The 20377-nt window shown below is 31.6% G+C and overlaps 1 protein-coding gene and 1 long non-coding RNA gene across 2 annotated transcripts in view; both read left to right on the forward strand.

Annotated features, from left to right (window-relative positions):
- The window catches only part of LOC127735380 (zinc transporter ZIP13-like), a 40899-nt gene extending 25417 nt beyond the window's left edge, over positions 1–15482 (forward strand). The window contains exons 6-8 of the mRNA XM_052245545.1: positions 10200–10313; positions 11920–12089; positions 12553–15482. Of these exons, the coding sequence (XP_052101505.1) occupies positions 10200–10313; positions 11920–12089; positions 12553–12625 (357 nt within the window). The 3' untranslated portion in view covers positions 12626–15482. The remainder of the gene's footprint in view (positions 1–10199; positions 10314–11919; positions 12090–12552) is intronic.
- LOC127735385 (uncharacterized) lies at positions 684–4279 on the forward strand. The gene is made up of 2 exons (XR_007998373.1): positions 684–1241; positions 3871–4279. It is a non-coding gene; the product is annotated as an uncharacterized LOC127735385 (long non-coding RNA).
- Positions 15483–20377: the final 4895 nt, after the last annotated feature.

A 20377-nucleotide genomic window follows, 5' to 3' on the forward strand; every position in this document is an offset into this window, starting at 1 on the left:
GTTAACTTTTACAAAAATCTTCTCCTCTGAAACTACAGGGCCAAATTTAACCAAACTTGGCCACAATCATCATTGGGGTATGTAGTTTAAATGTGTCCGATGACCCTGCCTGCCAACCAAAATGGCCGACATGACTAAAAATAGAACATAGGGTAAAATGCAAGTTTTGTCCGTTATAAATATTTGACATGAGCAGAAATGTGCAGAATATTGAGCTCTACCAATTGTTCATATACGAAAACTGTCTGACAACTTCTTATAGGAGTTATTGCCCTTAAATGACAAATTTTACCCTTATTTTTTCATTTTTATACAACCGCAAAAAATTTGCAAAAACATTTGGTTTCTGGACAGTAACTTTAGTATAAGTGAATGGATCTCTATGAATTTAAGCACAAGGTTCAATAGCACAAAAGGAAGGTTGGGATTGATTTTGGGGTTATGGCCCAAACCGTTCAGGAATTAGGGTCAAAAAAGGGGGAAAAACAAGGTTTTTCTGGTTAATGGACATTTACTTAAGTATTAGTCTATGGATCTCTATGAAATTGAAACACAAGGTTCCATACGACAAAGGGAAGGTTGGGTTTGACTTTGGGGGCTATGGCTCAAACTGTTCAGGAATAAGGGGCAAAAAGAGGGGGGGAGAGGAACAAGGTTTTTCAGCTGGTTTCCGGTTACTTAAGTATTTGTCAATGGATCTCTATGAAATTGTACCACAAGGTTCCATACCACACACAGAAGGTTGGGGTTGATTTTGTGGGTTGTGGCTTTAATCGTTAAGAAACAGAAACTAGAGGCCAAATACTAATTTCTAATACTGGCTAAGCTGGTTCTAACATAAATTATTTCTGATCTATATAAAGAAGCAACAAATACTGATATGGCAGGAGATACACACCAAACAGGGTGTGTTAATTATTATATTTAGTTTGTAAACAGATTTACTAAGTATTGCGCAACAGCAAAGTATTGCACAACAGCAAGAAATCTTCAATAAAAAATAAATACAAATCTTTTAACCAATTTCAATGAGGATTAATTTAAAGTCTTGAATTGTTTGAGGTTTTTATACGACCGCAAAAAAATTTTGTGGTCGTATATTGGTATGATGTTGGCGTCGTCGATGTCGTCGTCATCGTTGTCGTCGTCCGAAAGCACATTGGTTTTCGCACTCTAACTTTAGTTTAAGTGAATGGATCTCTATGAAATTTTACCATAAGGTTCAATACCACAAAAGGAAGGTGGGGATTGATTTTGGGGGTTATGGTACCAACAGTTAAGGAATTAGGGGCCAAAAAGGGGCCAAAAATAAGCATTTTTATACGACTGCAAAAAATTTTTGCGGTCGTATATTGGTATGACGTTGGCGTCGTCATCTCCGTCGTCGTCGTCGTCCGGCGTTGTCCGAAGACACATTGGTTTTCATATTCTAACTTTAGTTTAAGTGAATGGATCTCTTTGAAATTTTACCATCAGATTCAATACCACAAAAGGAAGGTTGGGATTGATTTTGGGGGTTATGGTACCAACAGTTAAGGAATTAGGGGCCAAAAATAAGCATTTTTGTAACTTCCAGACATAATTTGTGTGTTAGTGTATGGATCTCTCTGACATTGTACCACAAGGTTCCATATCACACAGGGAATGCTTGGATTGATTTTGGGGGTAATTGACTCAAAATATTAGGAATTAGGGGCCAGAAAAGGGCCAAAAAACAAGTATTTTTCTAGTTTCATGACAATAACTTGTGTGTAAGTGTATGGATCTTTCTGAAATTGTACTACAAGGTTCCATATCACAAAGGGAAAGCTGGAATTGAGTTTGGGGGTAATTGCCCAAAACGTTTAGGAATAAGGGGCCAAAAAGGGGCCAAAAATAAGCATTTTTCTAGTTTCCAGACAATAACTTGTGTTCAAGTGTATGGATCTCTCTGAAATTGTACCACAAGGTTCCATATCACACAGGGAATGCTGGGAATGATTTTGGGGGTAATTGCCTCAAAATATTAGGAATTAGGGGCCAAAAAAGGGGCAAAAAACAAGCATTTTTCTAGTTTCATGACAATAACTTGTGTGTAAGTGTATGGATCTTTCTGAAATTGTACTACAAGGTTCCATATCACAAAGGGAAAGCTGGAATTGAGTTTGGGGGTAATTGCCAAAAACGTTTAGGAATAAGGGGCCAAAACGGGGCCAAAAATAAGCATTTTTCTAGTTTCCAGACAATAACTTGTGTTCAAGTGTATGGATCTCTCTGAAATTGTACTGCAAGGTACCATACCACAAAGTGAAGGCTGGGATTGTTTTGGGGGTAATTGCTTCAAAATTTTAGGAATTAGGGGCCAAAAAAGGGGCAAAAAACAAGTATTTTTCTAGTTTCATGACAATAACTTGTGTGTAAGTGTATGGATCTTTCTGAAATTGTACTACAAGGTTCCATATCACAAAGGGAAAGCTGGAATTGAGTTTGGGGGTAATTGCCCAAAACGTTTAGGAATAAGGGGCCAAAAATAGCATTTTTCTAGTTTCCAGACAATAACTTGTGTTCAAGTGTATGGATCTCTCTGAAATTGTACCACAAGGTTCCATATCACACAGGGAATGCTGGGATTGATTTTGGGGGTAATTGCCTCAAAATATTAGGAATTAGGGGCCAAAAAAGGGGCAAAAAACAAGCATTTTTCTAGTTTCATGACAATAACTTGTGTGTAAGTGTATGGATCTTTCTGAAATTGTACTACAAGGTTCCATATCACAAAGGGAAAGCTGGAATTGAGTTTGGGGGTAATTGCCAAAAACGTTTAGGAATAAGGGGCCAAAACGGGGCCAAAAATAAGCATTTTTCTAGTTTCCAGACAATAACTTGTGTTCAAGTGTATGGATCTCTCTGAAATTGTACTGCAAGGTACCATACCACAAAGGGAAGGCTGGGATTGATTTTGGGGGTAATTGCTTCAAAATTTTTGGAATTAGGGGCCAAAAAAGGGGCAAAAAACAAGTATTTTTCTAGTTTCAGGACAATAACTTGTGTGTAAGTGTATGGATCTTTATGAAATTGTACTACAAGGTTCCATATCACAAAGGGAAAGCTGGGTTTGAGTTTGGGGGTAATTGCCCTAAACGTTTAGGAATTTGGGGCCAAAAATAAGCATTTTCTAATTTCCAGACAATAACTTGTGTTCAAGTGTATGGATCTCTCTGAAATTGTACTGCAGGTACCATACCACAAAGGGAAGGCTGGGATTGAGTTTGGGGTGATGAATCATAAGGGGGTTCAAAAAATTTGGGGGGGGGGGGTTTCTTTAAAATTTTCCATTTTAAATTGGTTATTTCTGATTTATATATAAAAGCAAATAATAATGATATGGTTTGAATAGGTAAATTAAAATTTTTTAAGTTCTTAGACCACATTCATTCTGTGTCAGAAACCTGTGCTGTGTCAAATATTTAATCCCAATCCAAATTCAGTGCTGTATCAAGCTTGAATGTTGTGTCCATACTTGCCCCAACTGTTCAGGGTGCGACCTCTGCGGTCGTATCAAGCTGCACCCCAGCAGAGCATTTTATTACCATGTATTACTATATTGGATATTTGGACATTTTTAAATAGGTCTACATTGAGGTCCAAAGGGTCCAAAATTAGACTTTGTTTGATTTCATCAAAAACTGAATTCTGGTGGTTCTATGATATGCTGAATCTAACTGTGCATTCAGATTTTTATACGACAGCAAAAAAATTTTGTGGTCGTATATTGGTATCACGTCGTCATTGTCGTTGTCCGAAGACACTTGGTTTCCAGACAATAACTTTAGTATTAGTAAATAGAAATCTATGAAATTTAAACACAAGGTTTATAACCACAAAAGGAAGGTTGGGATTGATTTTGGGGGTTATGGTCCTAACAGTTTAGGAATTAGGAGCCAAAAAAGGGGCCCAAATAAGCATTTTTCTAGTTTTCAGACAATAACTTGTGGAACGGTGTATGGATCTCTCTGAAATTGTACAACAAGTTTCCATACCACAAAGGGATGGTTAGGACTGGCTTGAGGGAGTAATGGCTCAAACCATTTAGAAATTAGGGGCAAAAAAGGGGGAAAACAAGGCTTTCCTTGTTAATGGACAATCACTTTTAAGTACAATGTTAAATTTGGATTACCTCCCTTACACTGCTTTAAAATTATGTATAAAGAATTTTTGTATTGTTTTGAGGTGATTAGCTGTCAATTTATTTTAAGAAGTTACTAATAAAAATGCTGATTAAAGATATATTATTTTTAGACATGATTATGTATGTCATTTTCTATTTTAAGACTTTTATGATGTATTTAAATGGGTAATTATGGTTGCAAACTCCATTGGAAATTTGAATTGAGATAATGACCATATCTTGAGGGAAAGATTTTTTTTTAGGAAAAAGGGGAGGGGGAGGGGAGGGAAAAAAAATTGGGGAAGGGGGGGGGGGGTAAAAAAGAAATTGTTGAGGGGGGGAACCATTTTTTTTTCTCATTACAGATTTCAGAAATTAAAAAGAAAATTTCTTCAAATATATTTTTTTTTTTTTGCAAAGGGGTGGGGTGAAAAAAAAAAAATTGCCAAAAAGAAAAGGGGGTGAAATTTATTTTTTTGGGGGTGGGGGTCAATTTGAAACAGCATAGTGTATTGCACAAAAGCAAAAAAAAAAGGGGGGGTTAATTTTTTTTTTGGGGGGGGAGGGGGGCAATTCGCAATAGCATAGTGAATGGAACAAAAGAAAAAATTGAATATAAAATCAAATTATATAACCAATTCTAAGTTCTTTCACTACAGTTATTCTGTGTCAGAAACCTATTATGTGTCAAACATTTAATTTCAATCCAAATTCAGACCTGTATCAAGCACCAATATTGTGTCCATTTTTGCCCCAACTGTTCAGGGTTGGACCTCTGCGGTCGTATCCAGCTGCGCTCGGCGAAGAAATTTGTTAATTTTGGGACCTGTTTTCAAATCAGTCCATATTAAGGTCCAAAGGGTCCAAAATTAAACTTCGTTTGAATTCATGGTTTTTTTTTTATGTGCTGAATCTAACCATGGAATTAGATTTTGGATATTGGACCATTAAGTAGATTAAATGTCCCATTTCAATTTTTTTAAGTTATCTGACCACATTTATTCTGTGTCAGAAATCGATAATGTGTCAAATATATAATCACTATCCAAATTCAGAGCTGTATCAAGCTTGAATATTGTGTCCATACTTGCCCCAACTGTTCAGAGTTCGACCTCTGCGGTCGTATCCAGCTGCTGCAGGTGGAGTGCATTCTTATACGCCCGTTTACGGGATGTATTATGGTATACCATTGTCCGTCTGTCCATCCGTCTGTCTGTCCGTCGTCAACATGTCAGACATTAACTCAAAAATGCTTTAACCAATTTGCATAAAACTTTGGTGAATTGTTTATATCTATTGACGTGAGCTCCCTTTCCTTTTTTTATAAAATTTAGATTTTACGTTTCCGAGTTATGGGGTTTTATTCATTAAAAAAAGGGTGATTTTCAAGTTTTCGGACAATAAGTCAAGAATGCTTTCACCAACTTGCAAGAAATTGTGGTGAATTGTTTATATCTATTGACATGAGCTCCCTTTCGATTTTTATAAATTTTAGATTTTACGTTCCGAGTTACAGGGTTTTATTCATAAAAAAAGGGGGATTTTCCAGTTTTTGGACAAAAACTTGAAAATGCTTTCAGCAATTCTTATGAAACTTTGGTGAATTGTTTGTATGTATTGATGTAAGCTCCCTTTAGAATTTTATATATTTTACATTTCTGAGTTTTATTCATTAAAAAAAGGGGGGAATTTTCCAGTTTTCGGACAAAATAACTCAAAAATGCTGTCACCAATTCTCATGAAACTTTGGTGAATTGTTTATATCTATTGATGGAAGCTCCCTTTTTTATTTTCATAAATTTCTAATATGAGAATTAATTGAACTTTATTTGTTTATACTATAAACTTTATAGTCTGACAACAGATTTACTAAGTATTGCACAACAGCAAGAAATCTTTAATTGAATATAAATTCAATTCATATAACCAATTTCAAGTTCTTTGGACTACATTGAAAACTATAATAGACAGAGAGAAACTTTAAATTGCAAGAATGGTCAGCAAGACAAGTTCTACAAATAAGTCTTCATGTTCGAAATTGTCAGTCGACTTTGTATTAGAGTTATTGCACTTTGATGACAATTTTTATACGACCGCAAAAAAATTTTGTGGTCGTATATTGGTATGACGTTGGCTTCGTCGTCGTCGTCGTCGTCCGGCGTCGTCGTCCGGCGTCGTCGTCCGAATACATATTGGTTTTCGCACTCTAACTTTAGTTTAAGTGAATGGATCTTTTTGAAATTTGACCATAAGGTTAAATACCACAAAAGGAAGGTTGGGATTGATTTTGGGGGTTATGGTACCAATAGTTAAGGAATTAGGGGCCAAAAAGGGGCCAAAAATGAGCATTTTCTAGTTTCCAGACAATAACTGTGGAACGGTGTATGGATCTCTCTGAAATTATACTACAAGTTTCCATACCACAAAGGGATGGTTAGGATTTGCTTTGGGGGGTTATGGCTCAAACCGTTTAGGAATTAGGGGCAAAAAAGGGGGGAAAACAAGGTTGTCCTGGTTAATGGACAAATACTTTAGTACAAAACATAATTTAAAGCAGTGTAAGGGAGATAAATCAAATACATCATTGAAATTATCTCCCTTACACTGCTTTTAAATTATGTATAAAGTAATGGTTAATGAACAATAAAGATAATCTAAAACAGTGTAAGGGAGGTAATCCAAATACAACGTTTTGGTTACTTCCCTTACACTGCTTTTAAATTATGTTTAAAGAAATGCATATTTATAAAGGAAGACCAGTAAAAATATCTGCAAATGTTTTCATCTTTTTTTTTTACAAAAAAATCCATATGAAAGATTTGACACTATATTTTTATTAATTCTATTATAAAATAGATTAAGTTAGCACTATGGTAAATTTAAATGCGTAATTATGGTTGCCAACTCCATTGGAAATTTGAATTGAGATTATGACCATATCTTGAGGGAAAGAATTTTTTTGGGGGAAAAAGGGATAAAAAAGGATAAAAAGAAATTGTGGGGGGCCAATTTTTTCTCATTTCAGATTTCAGAAATTAAAAAGAATTATTCTTCAAATATTTTTTTTTTTTCAAATTTCAAATATTGAAAAATTTCAAGAAGTAATCTTTAATTGCACAGTATGGCGCATTAGATTTGTAAAATCTTTGATCACATTTATTTATTTGTTATGCCGAATCTAACAGTGTATTTAGATTTTTAATTTTGGGTCCAGTTTTCAAATTGGTCTACATTAATGTCCAAAGGGTCCAAAATTAAACTTTGTTTGATTTTAGCAAAAATTGAATATATGAGGTTCTTTGATATGCTGAATCTAAACATGTATTTAGATTTTTGATTTTTGGCCCAGTTTTCAAGTTGGTCCAAATTGGGGTCCAAAATTAAACTTTGTTTGATTTCAACAAAAATTGAATATATGGGGTTCTTTGATATGCTGAATCTAACCATGTATTTAGATTTTTTATTTGTGGACCCCGTTATCTAATTGGTTCATATTGAGGTCAAAAGGGTCCAAAATTAAACTTTGTTTGATTTCATCTAAAATTGAATTATTGGGGTTCTTTGATATTCCAAATCTAACCGTGTATTTAGGTTTTTAATTTTGGGTCCTGTTTTTTAAATTGGTCTACATTGAGGTCCAAAGGGTCCAAAATTAAACTTAGTTTGATTTTAACAAAAATTGAATTCTTGGGGTTCTTTGATTAGCTGAATCTAAACATGTGTTTAGATTTTTGATTATGGGCCCAGTTTTCAAGTTCGTCCAAGATAGGGTCCAGTATTTAAACTTTGTTTGATTTCAACAAAAATTGAATATATGGGGTTCTTTGATATGCTGAATCTAAACATGTATTTAGATTTTTGATTATGGGCCCAGTTTTCAAGTTGGTCCAAATTGGGGTCCAAAATTAAACTTTGTTTGATTTCAACAAAAATTGAATATATGAGGTTCTTTGATATGCTGAATCTAACCGTGTTTTTAGATTTTTAATTTGGGTCCTGTTTTTTAAATTGGTCTTCATTGAGGTCCAAAGGGTCCAAAATTAAACTTTGTTTGATTTCATCGAAAATTGAATTATTGGGGTTCTTTGATATGCCAAATCTAACCGTGTTTTTAGATTTTTAATTTGGGTCCTGTTTTTTAAATTGGTCTTCATTGAGGTCCAAAGGGTCCAAAATTAAACTTAGTTTGATTTTAATAAAAATTGAATTCTTGGGGTTCTTTGATATGCTGAATCTAAACATGTGTTTAGATTTTTGATTATGGGCCCAGTTTTCAAGTTGGTCCAAGTTGGGGTCCAAAATTAAACTTTTTTTGATTTCAACAAAAATTGAATATATGGGGTTCTTTGATATGCTGAATCTAACCATGAATTTAGATTTTTTATTTGTGGGCCCCGCTATCAAATTGGTTCATATTGAGGTCAAAAGGGTCCAAAATTAAACTTTGTTTGATTTCATCAAAAATTGAATTATTGGGGTTCTTTGATATTCCAAATCTAACCGTGTATTTAGATTTTTAATTTTAAGTCCCGTTTTTTAAATTGGTCTACATTAAGGTCCAAAGGGTCCAAAATTAAACTTAGTTTGATTTTAGCAAAAATTGAATTCTTGGGGTTCTTTGATATGCTGAATCTAAACATGTGTTTAGATTTTTGATTATGGGCCCAATTTTCAAGTTTGTCCAAGTTGGGGTCCAAAATTAAACTTTGTTTGATTTTAACAAAAATTGAATATATGGGGTTCTTTGATATGCTGAATCTAACCATGTATTTTGATTTTGGACATTGGACCATAATAGGTAAATTAAAAAAATTCAAGTTCTTAGACCACATTCTTTCTGTGTCAGAAACCTATGCTGTGTCAAATATTTAATAACAATCCAAATTCAGAGCTGTATCAAGCTTGAATGTTGTGTCCATACTTGCCCCAACTGTTCAGGGTTCGACCTCTGCGGTCGTATCAAGCTGCGCCCCAGCGAAGCATTTTATTACCATTTTTTTTGTGTTTTTGTCTTATATCTTAAAAATTATAATAAATAGATAGAAACTTAAATAAGCAAAAATGATCAGCAAGACAAGATCTAAATTTAAGACAATATGGAGGAAATTGTCTGATCACTTCTTATTACTCGGAGTTATTGCCCTTCAATGATGATTTTCACCATTTCTTTTGCGTTTTGCCTTATATGATAAATATTATAATAGATAGATAGACACTTTAGATCACAAAAATGATCAGCAAGTCAAGATCTACTAACAAGTCAAATTTTGCCAATATAGTTAGTAGACTGTCACTCTTAATAGGATTGATTGCCCTTAAATGAGGATTTTTTTTTACTCTCTTTTCTGTTTTGAGCAAAAATTAAAGAAGATAGAGAGAAAATAAACAGACTAAACAATCAGCAATACAAGATCAACAAAACAGAGATTTTTGTCATGAATTCTATTCTCGTCTACAATGTTGGAGAGTGTCCTTTATTGAATATGCACATAGACCAAGGTGAGCGACACAGGCTCTTTAGAGCCTCTAGTTTATATCCTTGCCTGTGAAGAATGTCATGAAGCCAAGATATTGATGATACTTTTTGGGTATTATCAATGCTTAGTGCTAAAAGTTGTGTTGAAACTCATTGCAGAATAAGTACTTCTGATTGACCATTGATATTTTGTATATTTTGTATATCATTGTATCAGGATCGATGCAGCTCCACTGCAAGTAGTATATGTATGAGGTTCAATTACTTTTAGTAGTCAAGCTCAATTGACCATCTAACATTTGTTTGAGTATTAACTTTTCTTATCAGGTGTCTTATGAAGTATACACACCATTGATGTATGGTAGGAATCAAACATTTCTACACCTCTTCAACAATGCTCAACATAAGGTCGTTCAAATGTTGTTTTCTGATGTTCACTTTACAGGTTCAGTTGTAGATGACCTCAGATTTAGATTCTTTAGCTCTTTGAAATATTTAAAATTTTGCAGCAAGCAAGATATTTTAATTTACCAAATCCTTTTTTATTTAAATGTTTCTTATTCAATTATTTTTCAGGTTGGATTTATAACACTTTTAGCAATTTTACTTCATGAAATACCACACGAAGTTGGAGATTTTGCAATATTACTGAGGTCAGGATTTGACAGATGGAAGGCTGCAAAAGCTCAGGTACAATGGCTTTTTCCAGTAATATCATATCAGAATGTAGATTGGTATAATAGGTCAAAGGTTGATATAGGTAGTATTAGAGAACTAACCTACTGCTATGCAATCATCATATTAACATAAAAAGGATAACAGGAACTACAAAAAAATATTGGACAATAAAACAGATCACACCAACCACCCAATAAAACCTTCACCAAAAAAACAACACACAAATACAAATTACAGTAACAATGGGCAACACACAACCCAGATAGCTTGACCCCATTACAGGCACAAAACATGGCAGGGCTGAACAGTTTAATATTCAAACAAACCTCTCCCTGATGTTCAAGAATTTATTTTGGGATAGTAAAACACAATCAAAATCTGCACAGTCCAGCCACAAACAGGACTACCATCAAGCCATAAAAATGTTTAATGAAATGACAAGATAATCGTCATATTTAATGTTCCGTATACAAGCAGATATATTGTTTTGTCCTTTTGTCTGTTTGTTTGTCTGTCAAATAAATTAGTTCACATAAATTTTCCTACAGACAATATAAAATTGGAAAAAAAACTTTACAAAATTATTTTGTACCATGTTAAGTTGTGAACCTTTTAACTTATTTTTTCATTTGATTGATACTAATGGTTTACCACAGGAAACAAGAAATTTGGCAATTTCTACATATGAGGAAGTTTATAATATAACAATGAACTGATTTTAAATTAAAATATAATGAAATCTGACTAAATTGATGTAAAACATGTATCATTTTTTCACTGATTAGATAATTTTTTTAAAAGTAAACTGTATCCCCTTTAGCATTACTGAACGAACGGTATGGCTGATATGTTTTTATCACTAATTTAGTTTTATAATACCTGAATTCATATTGGAATTTGGTATAATTGTATCCCCTTTGTTTTAATATTTTAAAATTGAAAACATAATTCAACAAACATGTAAATATGCATGCATTTGTATTTGTCAGTATGTATGGCTGTTACTTACATGTAATTTAGACCAAAAAAATGTTTGAAGTTTAATTGTCATAACATCTGTGTAAATAAAAGGCCATAAAAGCAAAATGAAACATAGTCCATAAATAACGTTTGAAGAATAAATAGTAAAATTTCCTTTCAATGATATTTTTTGAAAGATGTGGGAGTTTGATGTTTATACAGACAAATCTGACCTGTACATCTTGGAATTTGATGATTCCTGTGTAGAATGTAGTAAAATGATGTACAAGTTGACAACAAAAATTCAGAAATCATAGATTTTAATATAATTAAACAGACTTAGCACAAATGTATATTGTTAACTCAGAAATGTTTTCTTGCACTTATGATTGAGATTGTTGAATGTAAGATTAATTATAGCAATTTCATAAAATGCTACAGAATTAAACAATTTGGTAATGCTAAAATCTTAAAACTAAAAAACCTTTCCCATGGCAATTTTTGCAATAATAAAAACATTTCAAAAGCTGCTGAATTTACAATATTAGCATTTTGAGTTTGATAAAAATATTGTCTAATGTTGCCTTTTCATCAGGCAAAATACTTTATGAAATTTTTTAATTGCCTTGTAATTTCAGAACTAACAATCTATTTTCAGTTGTTAACGGCAACAGGTGCATTAGTTGGTGCTATGACAGCATTACTTGCTGACTCCGCAAAAGCTGCTGGAGACAGTACAGCCTGGATCCTGCCCTTCACCTCTGGTGGCTTCATTTATATAGCATTAGTAACAGTTGTACCAGATTTATTACAGGAAACACATGCAAAGTAAGTGGTAAAAAAATTATTCTCCTTTACAAATGATGCCTCATTGATTAGGTGGGTAAATCTGTATGGCATACATGTCCTGTACAGATTTAAATTTTGTAAACAATTGACGTATTGGAGTTTCCCAAGAAATGCATGATTTCTTTTTCAAACCATCTTATTTTCGTGGATACTTTATTTCGCATTTAGCCCTTCTCAACAGTCTGTTATTTATTTGATGTATTTTTATAAAGGAAGACCTAAGTTTGCACATACCATTATTTTTCTACTCATGAAAGTCAAGCAAATTAGATTGCTATTAAAAATTAGTTGGTTTACAGAATTTTAAGTTATAAAATGTTACCTTTAAGCTAATGCTAGCATCCACAATTCATCTTGTCATAGTAAATAAAAGTATTTTCATAAAAAAATGATACATATATGTTTTATCTTATTGTAATGTTGGTTTTTTTTCTTCTTTCAGAGAATCAGTCAAACAGCTGATGTGTTTGTGTGCTGGTATATCATCCATGTATTGTGTTAGCATGATACATTGACAGTGTCATGTTCTGTGATAATCTCAATATACTGTGCTGGTTGTGTTCATAGTATTATAGTTCTGTTTATAAACAAGAATCTTTTGTTTGTGAAGTTCAGCAACTCATTCCACAAAAAATCTAACAGAGAAAAAGTACTTGCAAGTCATTAACATTTCAGTTTAACTTACGATCATTTTTTATCCTAAGATTTTTTGTGAAAAGAGCCATAAAAGAATTTACGGAAATGATATTTGTATGATAGATCTCCCAACTATAAACACTAGTGAATGATAGTTGATCTCTCCATTACAATCAAATTCATACAAGTGTTAGTATTTTTGCAATTGGTCAGTTCTGTTTAAATTTTATCTACAGCTATTTTAATAAATTTTTGTATGGAAAAAATATAAATCGAGCAAGTGAGTTGATATAGCTTGCAACAGGTGACTTTACTTAAGATTCACCAGAGAAATTTTAGTTTCAATCATGAATTTTTTTAAACAGTTCTTCATAAAATTAAGAATAGAATGGCCCCTTGCAAGAGATATTAGATAACATTTCTATGATTTTAGTTGTAATCGACTATGAAAGTATTTTTTCTTGGGTTCCAATTTTATGTTTTGTGGAAAAGTTTGTTTTAGAATCTTTGCTGTAAAATGTGGCAAATAACAAATGTATTTTAAATATTCACTTCATTTGGTATAAAAAAAAATCATGATTTTTAGTAATTACAATTAGTCCATGAAAATTGGCACCATACCAATAAACAGGCTTCCACAGTACTTTTCATGTGTCTCATGATGTTAAAAAGATTGGTGAAGATTTGTTCATGACAAATATGCTATCAGTAACCCTTATCAAGATGACTACTTCAAAATTTGTGCAAAAAGAACCTTTTTTTGGCTAAAGTACGAAGATTTCTTAATCCCCATAATAAAAACATTTCAGCATTAAGCTTTTGATTTGAAAATTGAAATATTTTTGTAGTATTAGATGTGTGATTTGATTTTACTCAAGAAATCCTTGTAATATGTAATCTAAGTAATTATTTAGTACCAATTGGCATGCCCTCTCTATGATAGATTTATGTGTCATGAAAAAATTAATATAAACAGACATGTGATTTCTAGAGACAAAACATTATATCCAAAACTGATATCTTTTGAAATCAAATTTCATCTGTCAAAACCCTGGTAAATCTAGGTTACTTTCTATTAATAAGCAATTTGATTTCGACAGGTAAAAATTTTGAGGAGCTTCTGTATGAAGACAATCAGAAGAAAATTGTTAACAGATGAACAATTCCCTTTATAAAACTTGCTGCAGTTTGTCATATGTATTTATTTATTGATCATTATTTATCATTCATAATCTTGTTACATCATTTCATAGGTTTACATTAGATTACAATGCAATTACTTTTTTTCTCATTTTTTTGTTTATTTATATGAAACATTAGATAATTTATAGATATTTTATAATAGGTACAACTTGTTGTAGCCAAACCAAAAAATTCCTGCTGTAAAAAATATATTTATTTTCTATCAGTCGTTATTTGTTTTGTTTTTTTTAATATCTGTTCATTTTACTAAAGCCTGATTATATATTGTCCAAGGGAAACCTACACCCAAAAAAAACTGATAGAATAGATCAAAGCTAATCCTGTTTCTTTTTTTCACTCAATGTATTGCACATTGTAGAAAGATTAAGCTCAATTATAAATCTTAAGCTAAATGAAGGTAATACCAGATCAAAAGGAACTTAACCAAAACTTGTGCTTATTGTCAGCTGTGATTGTATTGCATTCTGGGAAAAGGTAGACAAGGACAACAGTAAATATCAAAACAGATCTGATTCTGTTGGTAATGATATCCATGCTTGTACTTTTCCTGTCCAAAATCTTTATGCTGCATACAAGTTTTTGTCTAGTTGGTTTTTTTTACTTCCATTATTGTCTTATTCCTTTGAAAATGTTTAAGCTTGATTTTTTTTCATGTGCAAAGTATGTAAAAAGAAATAGACTCAAGATAAACCTACCTCTGCTTTCATCGGGCATTTAGGAATTCATATTTTACATTAAACTTCTTGACTTTTGAAAATTTTAGTTCAAGTATCAAGTATCAAAAGCTAAACTTTTGTGTTGAACCAATTTTGAGACAACATTTTTTTTTTTATAAAATCCAAGCAGAAATGCATTATTATATATAAATCGTTAATATATAAACAAAAATTGTAGTGCAAATATGATAGTAGTGTGTAATATGTCTTTTAATTAAATATTTGTCATGGCTGAAAAGTCATTATAAATTGAAAATTGTCACAAAATATTTTTTAAACTGACTTAAATCCATTTAAATCCAACAATCAAAATAGAAAGTATGTGATATTAAGTAAGGACCAATTTTTCTGTACATTTTGATGTATATATATGTTTGTGTTCATTATGATATATCTATAATATCCTAAAAGACTTTTCAGCTGCTGCTTTTGTGATCAGTTAATACATTTATGAAATATTTTCAGTTAATTTTTAGCCTATTTGCAAAGTAGTCAAACTCAGCTTATAATATGATTTATTTATTTTCATAGGTACCAATTGACCATGATTGAACAATTCTTGGTTCTTGGATATTTGATTTTGTGGTTTTGAAAAATTCTGTATATATGTGTAAAAGAGGCTTGTATATTGTTTAACACTGACATTTGTAGTTCCCCATTTCCCACAAAATCTTAGAAAACTAGTACCTTTGAATAATAATGAATCTAAAGTATTTGAAATTTTGGATGTTATCAGTTTTTTATGGAGAAATGATGTAATACACTTTACAGAGTGTGAAAATGTACAAGCTTCTTCAAATGTTTTTTGGCATGAGTTTTTATTGTCGAGCCTGCGACTTTTGTCTAATACTATATGCAATAGTTCAACTATATTTGGTGTATGGAAATATTTTATGATCTATATGTCAGTTACGCAGGTTTTATTTGACCTTGACCTCATTTTCAAGGTTCATTGCTCAGTGTTAAGTTTTTGTGTTTTCGTCTGTTTTTCTTAAACTATAAGCAATAGGTCAACTATATTTGTTGTATTGAAGAATTGTTAGCTGTACATGCCTGCCTAGCATGGTTCATCTGACCTTGACCTCATTTTCATGGTTCATTGGTCAATGTTTAGTTTACTTGGTTAATGTTAAGTTTATGTGACAGTTGTAATAAAGCTTTATATTTAGGACTATCAACATAATATCAATGATTAGTAAAGAAGGCGAGACATTTCAGCGTGTGCACTCTTGTATTATAACATGAGTATATTTACGTTTACTAATAGAAAATCTTGTTTTAGAAAAATTGGTAGGAATCCTGATATAAACAAAATCTGAAAAGAAATTAAGGATACTACTAATGTAATACTTCACATTTAATGGCAATACTATTACTTACATTGTTAATTATTTTCTATTTATTTTTGCTTGTAAATGGCAAATATTTCCATCTTCACTAAATATTGTAAGTTTGTTCTTTTGTTATCATTTTAGAGAGCCATAATCCTGACAGTATTTGTTTAAATGCCATGATATAGTTGATTTATTTTATTGTTTTGTGAAAAATCATTAATATATGCCTTCCTGTGTCCTCAATAATAGCTTATTTTATTATATTTATTTGATCACTGTGCACTTTGATGACTTGACTGTGCTTTTTCTACAGCAGTAGGTTCAAATTTCTGACCAGTCAAACAGTTTGATTTGTAACCACTCACCATCTTCTTCAAAAATCAAAATTGAGGACTTCCTTTTTTTTCAAAACTAAAATGAGGGAAATATTGCCTGGTTGATACATTCTATAAACTATTATTGTATCTAAACATTTAAAAGTGTCTATATTGACTACAAAAAACTCTGCTGACAAAATGAAAGAAAATTACCTATTTTATTGGTGTAAAACGTTAAATGTATGCATTACTGATTATGGTGCAATATCTTGTGTAACACCTAATAACATAATCATAATTGAAAAGGTTCCAATTAAAAAAAGTCTAGTGATATTATATAACAAGGAGATTGTAAATAAGGTAGGTCTTTGGAGATGAACTGAACTATTAAGCCTATTGTTAATTGTGAGAACATAGGAAGGCTTCAGTAGAAGTGTTTATTTCAAGACTAGCCATTATCAGCTAGAACTTTTGAGGTATTATTGGTATACCTGGTTATATTTTATTTGGTAATAGTTTCTATTTTAATCATTAAATCCATATATATTTCTTATATGAGCTGTTAATGTGAAATGTTTGAGCGATTTTATGGAAATAGTACATGCAAAATATATTTTTTATATGAATTTTTAGGTCAGTAATAGTAGCTTTTACATATGCAAGATGCAGTACTGTTGTGAAACAGTAGACTTTTGATAAATGTGCAATATTTGAATGTTTTATTTTATTTGTATGAACTAGTATTTAAAGTATAATCCACTGTCATTTACCTGATGTCTGTCAAGTTGTTCAATACCTGATCTCAGAAAAGTTCTGTGGTAATCTGAAATTATTTTGTAGATTTTTTAATAACTCCTCCAGTTGATAAATTTCATAATTTTGACTAATAGAAAGACAACTTTTTTCTTTAAAACAACCATAGAATGATCATTTTGGGAAAAGAATCAGTATTAAAGAGTCATAATGTTTTTATTTGCAAGAGAAAATATTTTCCATGGATTAAAATTATGACTATGTATTCATAGATTTTATGGAATAAAGGACAGTTTAAAAATATTTTAAGAATATGTAACAGAGTTGAATTTAAAAGACAGAATTTATGTCTTATATGCTAAAGCACAACTAATTTAAACTGGAAAGTTTCTTTTGTGAAGATTTTCCTCTTCCCAATTACTGTATATATTTTGTAACTTGAGTAACTTAACATGCTTCTATGATGATATTTTTCTAGAATGATTACAATGATAATCATCTTAGTTTATTCTTGTCAAGTAGTGAATTGTATTTGGGAAACCTCTGTATTATTTTGTTATATTAGAGTCAAGAGTTATCTGTTCATGTTACAACTTTCTCTCATGGTTAAAATACTATAGCTTACATGAGGGGGAAATGTTCTTGCTTTATTGGGATGAAAAGCAGTTGAAGCTAAAAACTCATTTATCATTATGATAGTTTTTGTATAATAATCTTGTTTTGTAGTGGAGAATTTTCAGCACTTTTACAAATAACATTGTGCATTTTATTTAATTCAGTCATATATGAAATAGGATTTCAATTTGAAACAGAATAAAGGCCACTGTGTATGAATGCATCAGAAATATCAAATTTACACAATGTACTGTTTCTTTCACACTTTAGAAAAGTTTAGATAGCATCATCAATTTCAAAATATATGAAATAGAGCAAGAATTCTTATCTATCATATCATTGATACATTTACAAATGCCATCAGATGTGGAGAAGACAAATCTAAAATGAGGTTCTTTTTATCTAAGTACTTGATTGTTGCTTAGCCACGAGGACTTACCATGCAATTTCCAAAAGGCAAGGTCTTAAATGGTTCATAAACAAAACCTTTATCACATTCTTTAATTAATTCAGAAACAAATACTTCATTGTGACCTTGCATAAGATTATTTTTAAAAATTTTTGGTTTACAGAGGTTTTTTCACTTATTATACAATCAAAACCTGATCTTAATCATCTTATTTGGATGCTAAGGGCTTTGTTCAATTCTTTACAGGGAATGCTGGTAAACACTGTTGGCTGAATAGGATTTTTTACATTTTAAATGACCAATTAATTTATCATTCTTCATTATATTATGTGTTCAAATAAATTTTTCTTTTTTCATCGAAGTTGCTGCATGGGTGTATTTTTGTTCATATTAATTATTTCTTATCAAATGAATGTAATATGTGCTAATTCTTTGCCAAACAATTATTCATTGGTGCTTTGCATTTTCACTGTAATTGGAGGTAAATAAACACCAATATTGCTAAAAATATATTCTAAATCATTAGTCAAATTTGGAATTACCCAAAAAAATTTCCATAATGCAAATATCAAGCATGATTCTATATGCATATTGTGTTGACAATGTATGTTCAAAAAAGAAGGACATGATTTAGTCTCTCAAATAACAACTGTATAGATCAAAGGAAAATTTGAAATTTTTTATTAGAAAAGCTATAAAAGAATATTTTCCATCCAATAATTCCATTAGTTTCTGAAATAAGACATGAAATTAGGCATTATATCTTATTTTGTTTGAAAATTATATAAATATGCAATTCATATTTCTGTGGCATATGTTTGTTTTAGTGATAAATGAATAATGCCAAGTGGAATTACTATCATGTTTGTTAAAGTATATTTCAAACCATTATTGTTATCATGCTTTTATCATGAACATCTAAATATTAAAAGAATATATTGTCATTTGTTGCTTTTTTTTATCTATATGTTCAGAGAGGCCTCATTGGCTGAGTGGTTTTAGTAGTCCAGCTACTCTATCACTAGGGTGTCAATACTGAGGTTGTGAATTGGAATCCCACACTTTACAGGTGTGCTCAACTCCAATCTTATTTGACTAGGATTGTCAGTTTTCCTACCGAAGGCTGGTGGATCTCTCCAGGGACTCCGGCTTCCTCCACAAATAAAAACACCGCCACGAAATAACACACTAGTGCTGAAAGTGGTGTTACACACCAATCAATCAATCAATCAATATATATATGTTGTGTACAAATTATAATTTGTATGTTTACTTTGTTCAAATTATAATTTTTCCAAAAAATGCATGTACAAATTGTACAAAATTTGACTATGACTTGTACAAAGGATATATGCTAATTTAATATGATAGAAGCTGTTAAAGACACATGTTTATTCACGGCAATGGTTCATGAGCTTTCAATACGTGAAGCTGTTAAAAAGCTTTTAAAAACGGGTGGTCAGAGGTTCTGTCATGTAAATGCAAAGGGGGTGCAGCACTTTTTAATGTAAAAACAATAAATTATTTGAATCTGGAATTATTTTGAATTCTGAAAAAGTCTTTGTGCATTTTTAGCTCACCTGGCCCAAAGGGCCAAGTGAGCTTTTCTCATCACTTGGCGTCCTTCGTCCGTTGTCGTTGTCGTTAGCTTTTTACAAAAATCTTCTCCTCCGAAACCACTGGGCCAAATTTAACCAAACTTGGCCACAATCATCATTAGGGTATCTAGTTTAAAAAATGTGTCCGATGACCCCGCCAACCAACAAAGATGGCCACCATGGCTAAAAATAGAACATAGGGGTAAAATGTAGATTTTGGCTTATATCCCTGAAACCAAAGCATTTAGAGTAAATCTGACATAGGTTAAAACTGATAATCAGGTCAAGATCTATCTGCCCTGAAATTTTCAGACAAATCTGACATCCCGTTGTTGGGTTGCTTGACCCTGAATTGGTAATTTTAAGGAAATTTTGCAGTTTTTGGTTATTATCTTGAATATTATTATAGATAGAGATAAACTGTAAACAGCAATAATGTTCAGCAAAGTAAGATCTACAAATAAGTTGCATGACCAAAATTGTCAGTCGACCCCTTTAGGAGTTATTGCCCTTAATAGTCAATTTTTAACAATTTTTTGTAAATTTTTGTAATCTTTTACAAAAATCTTCTTCTCTGAAACTACTGAGACAAATTAATTTAACCATACTTGGCCATAATCATTATTAGGGTATCTAGTTTAAAATATTTGTCCAATGACCCCGCCTTCCAACCATCATGGCCGACT

The sequence above is a fragment of the Mytilus californianus genome, unplaced genomic scaffold (genome assembly GCF_021869535.1).
Source record: "Mytilus californianus isolate M0D057914Y unplaced genomic scaffold, xbMytCali1.0.p SCAF_3, whole genome shotgun sequence".
Classification (NCBI taxonomy): Eukaryota; Metazoa; Mollusca; class Bivalvia; order Mytilida; family Mytilidae; genus Mytilus; species Mytilus californianus.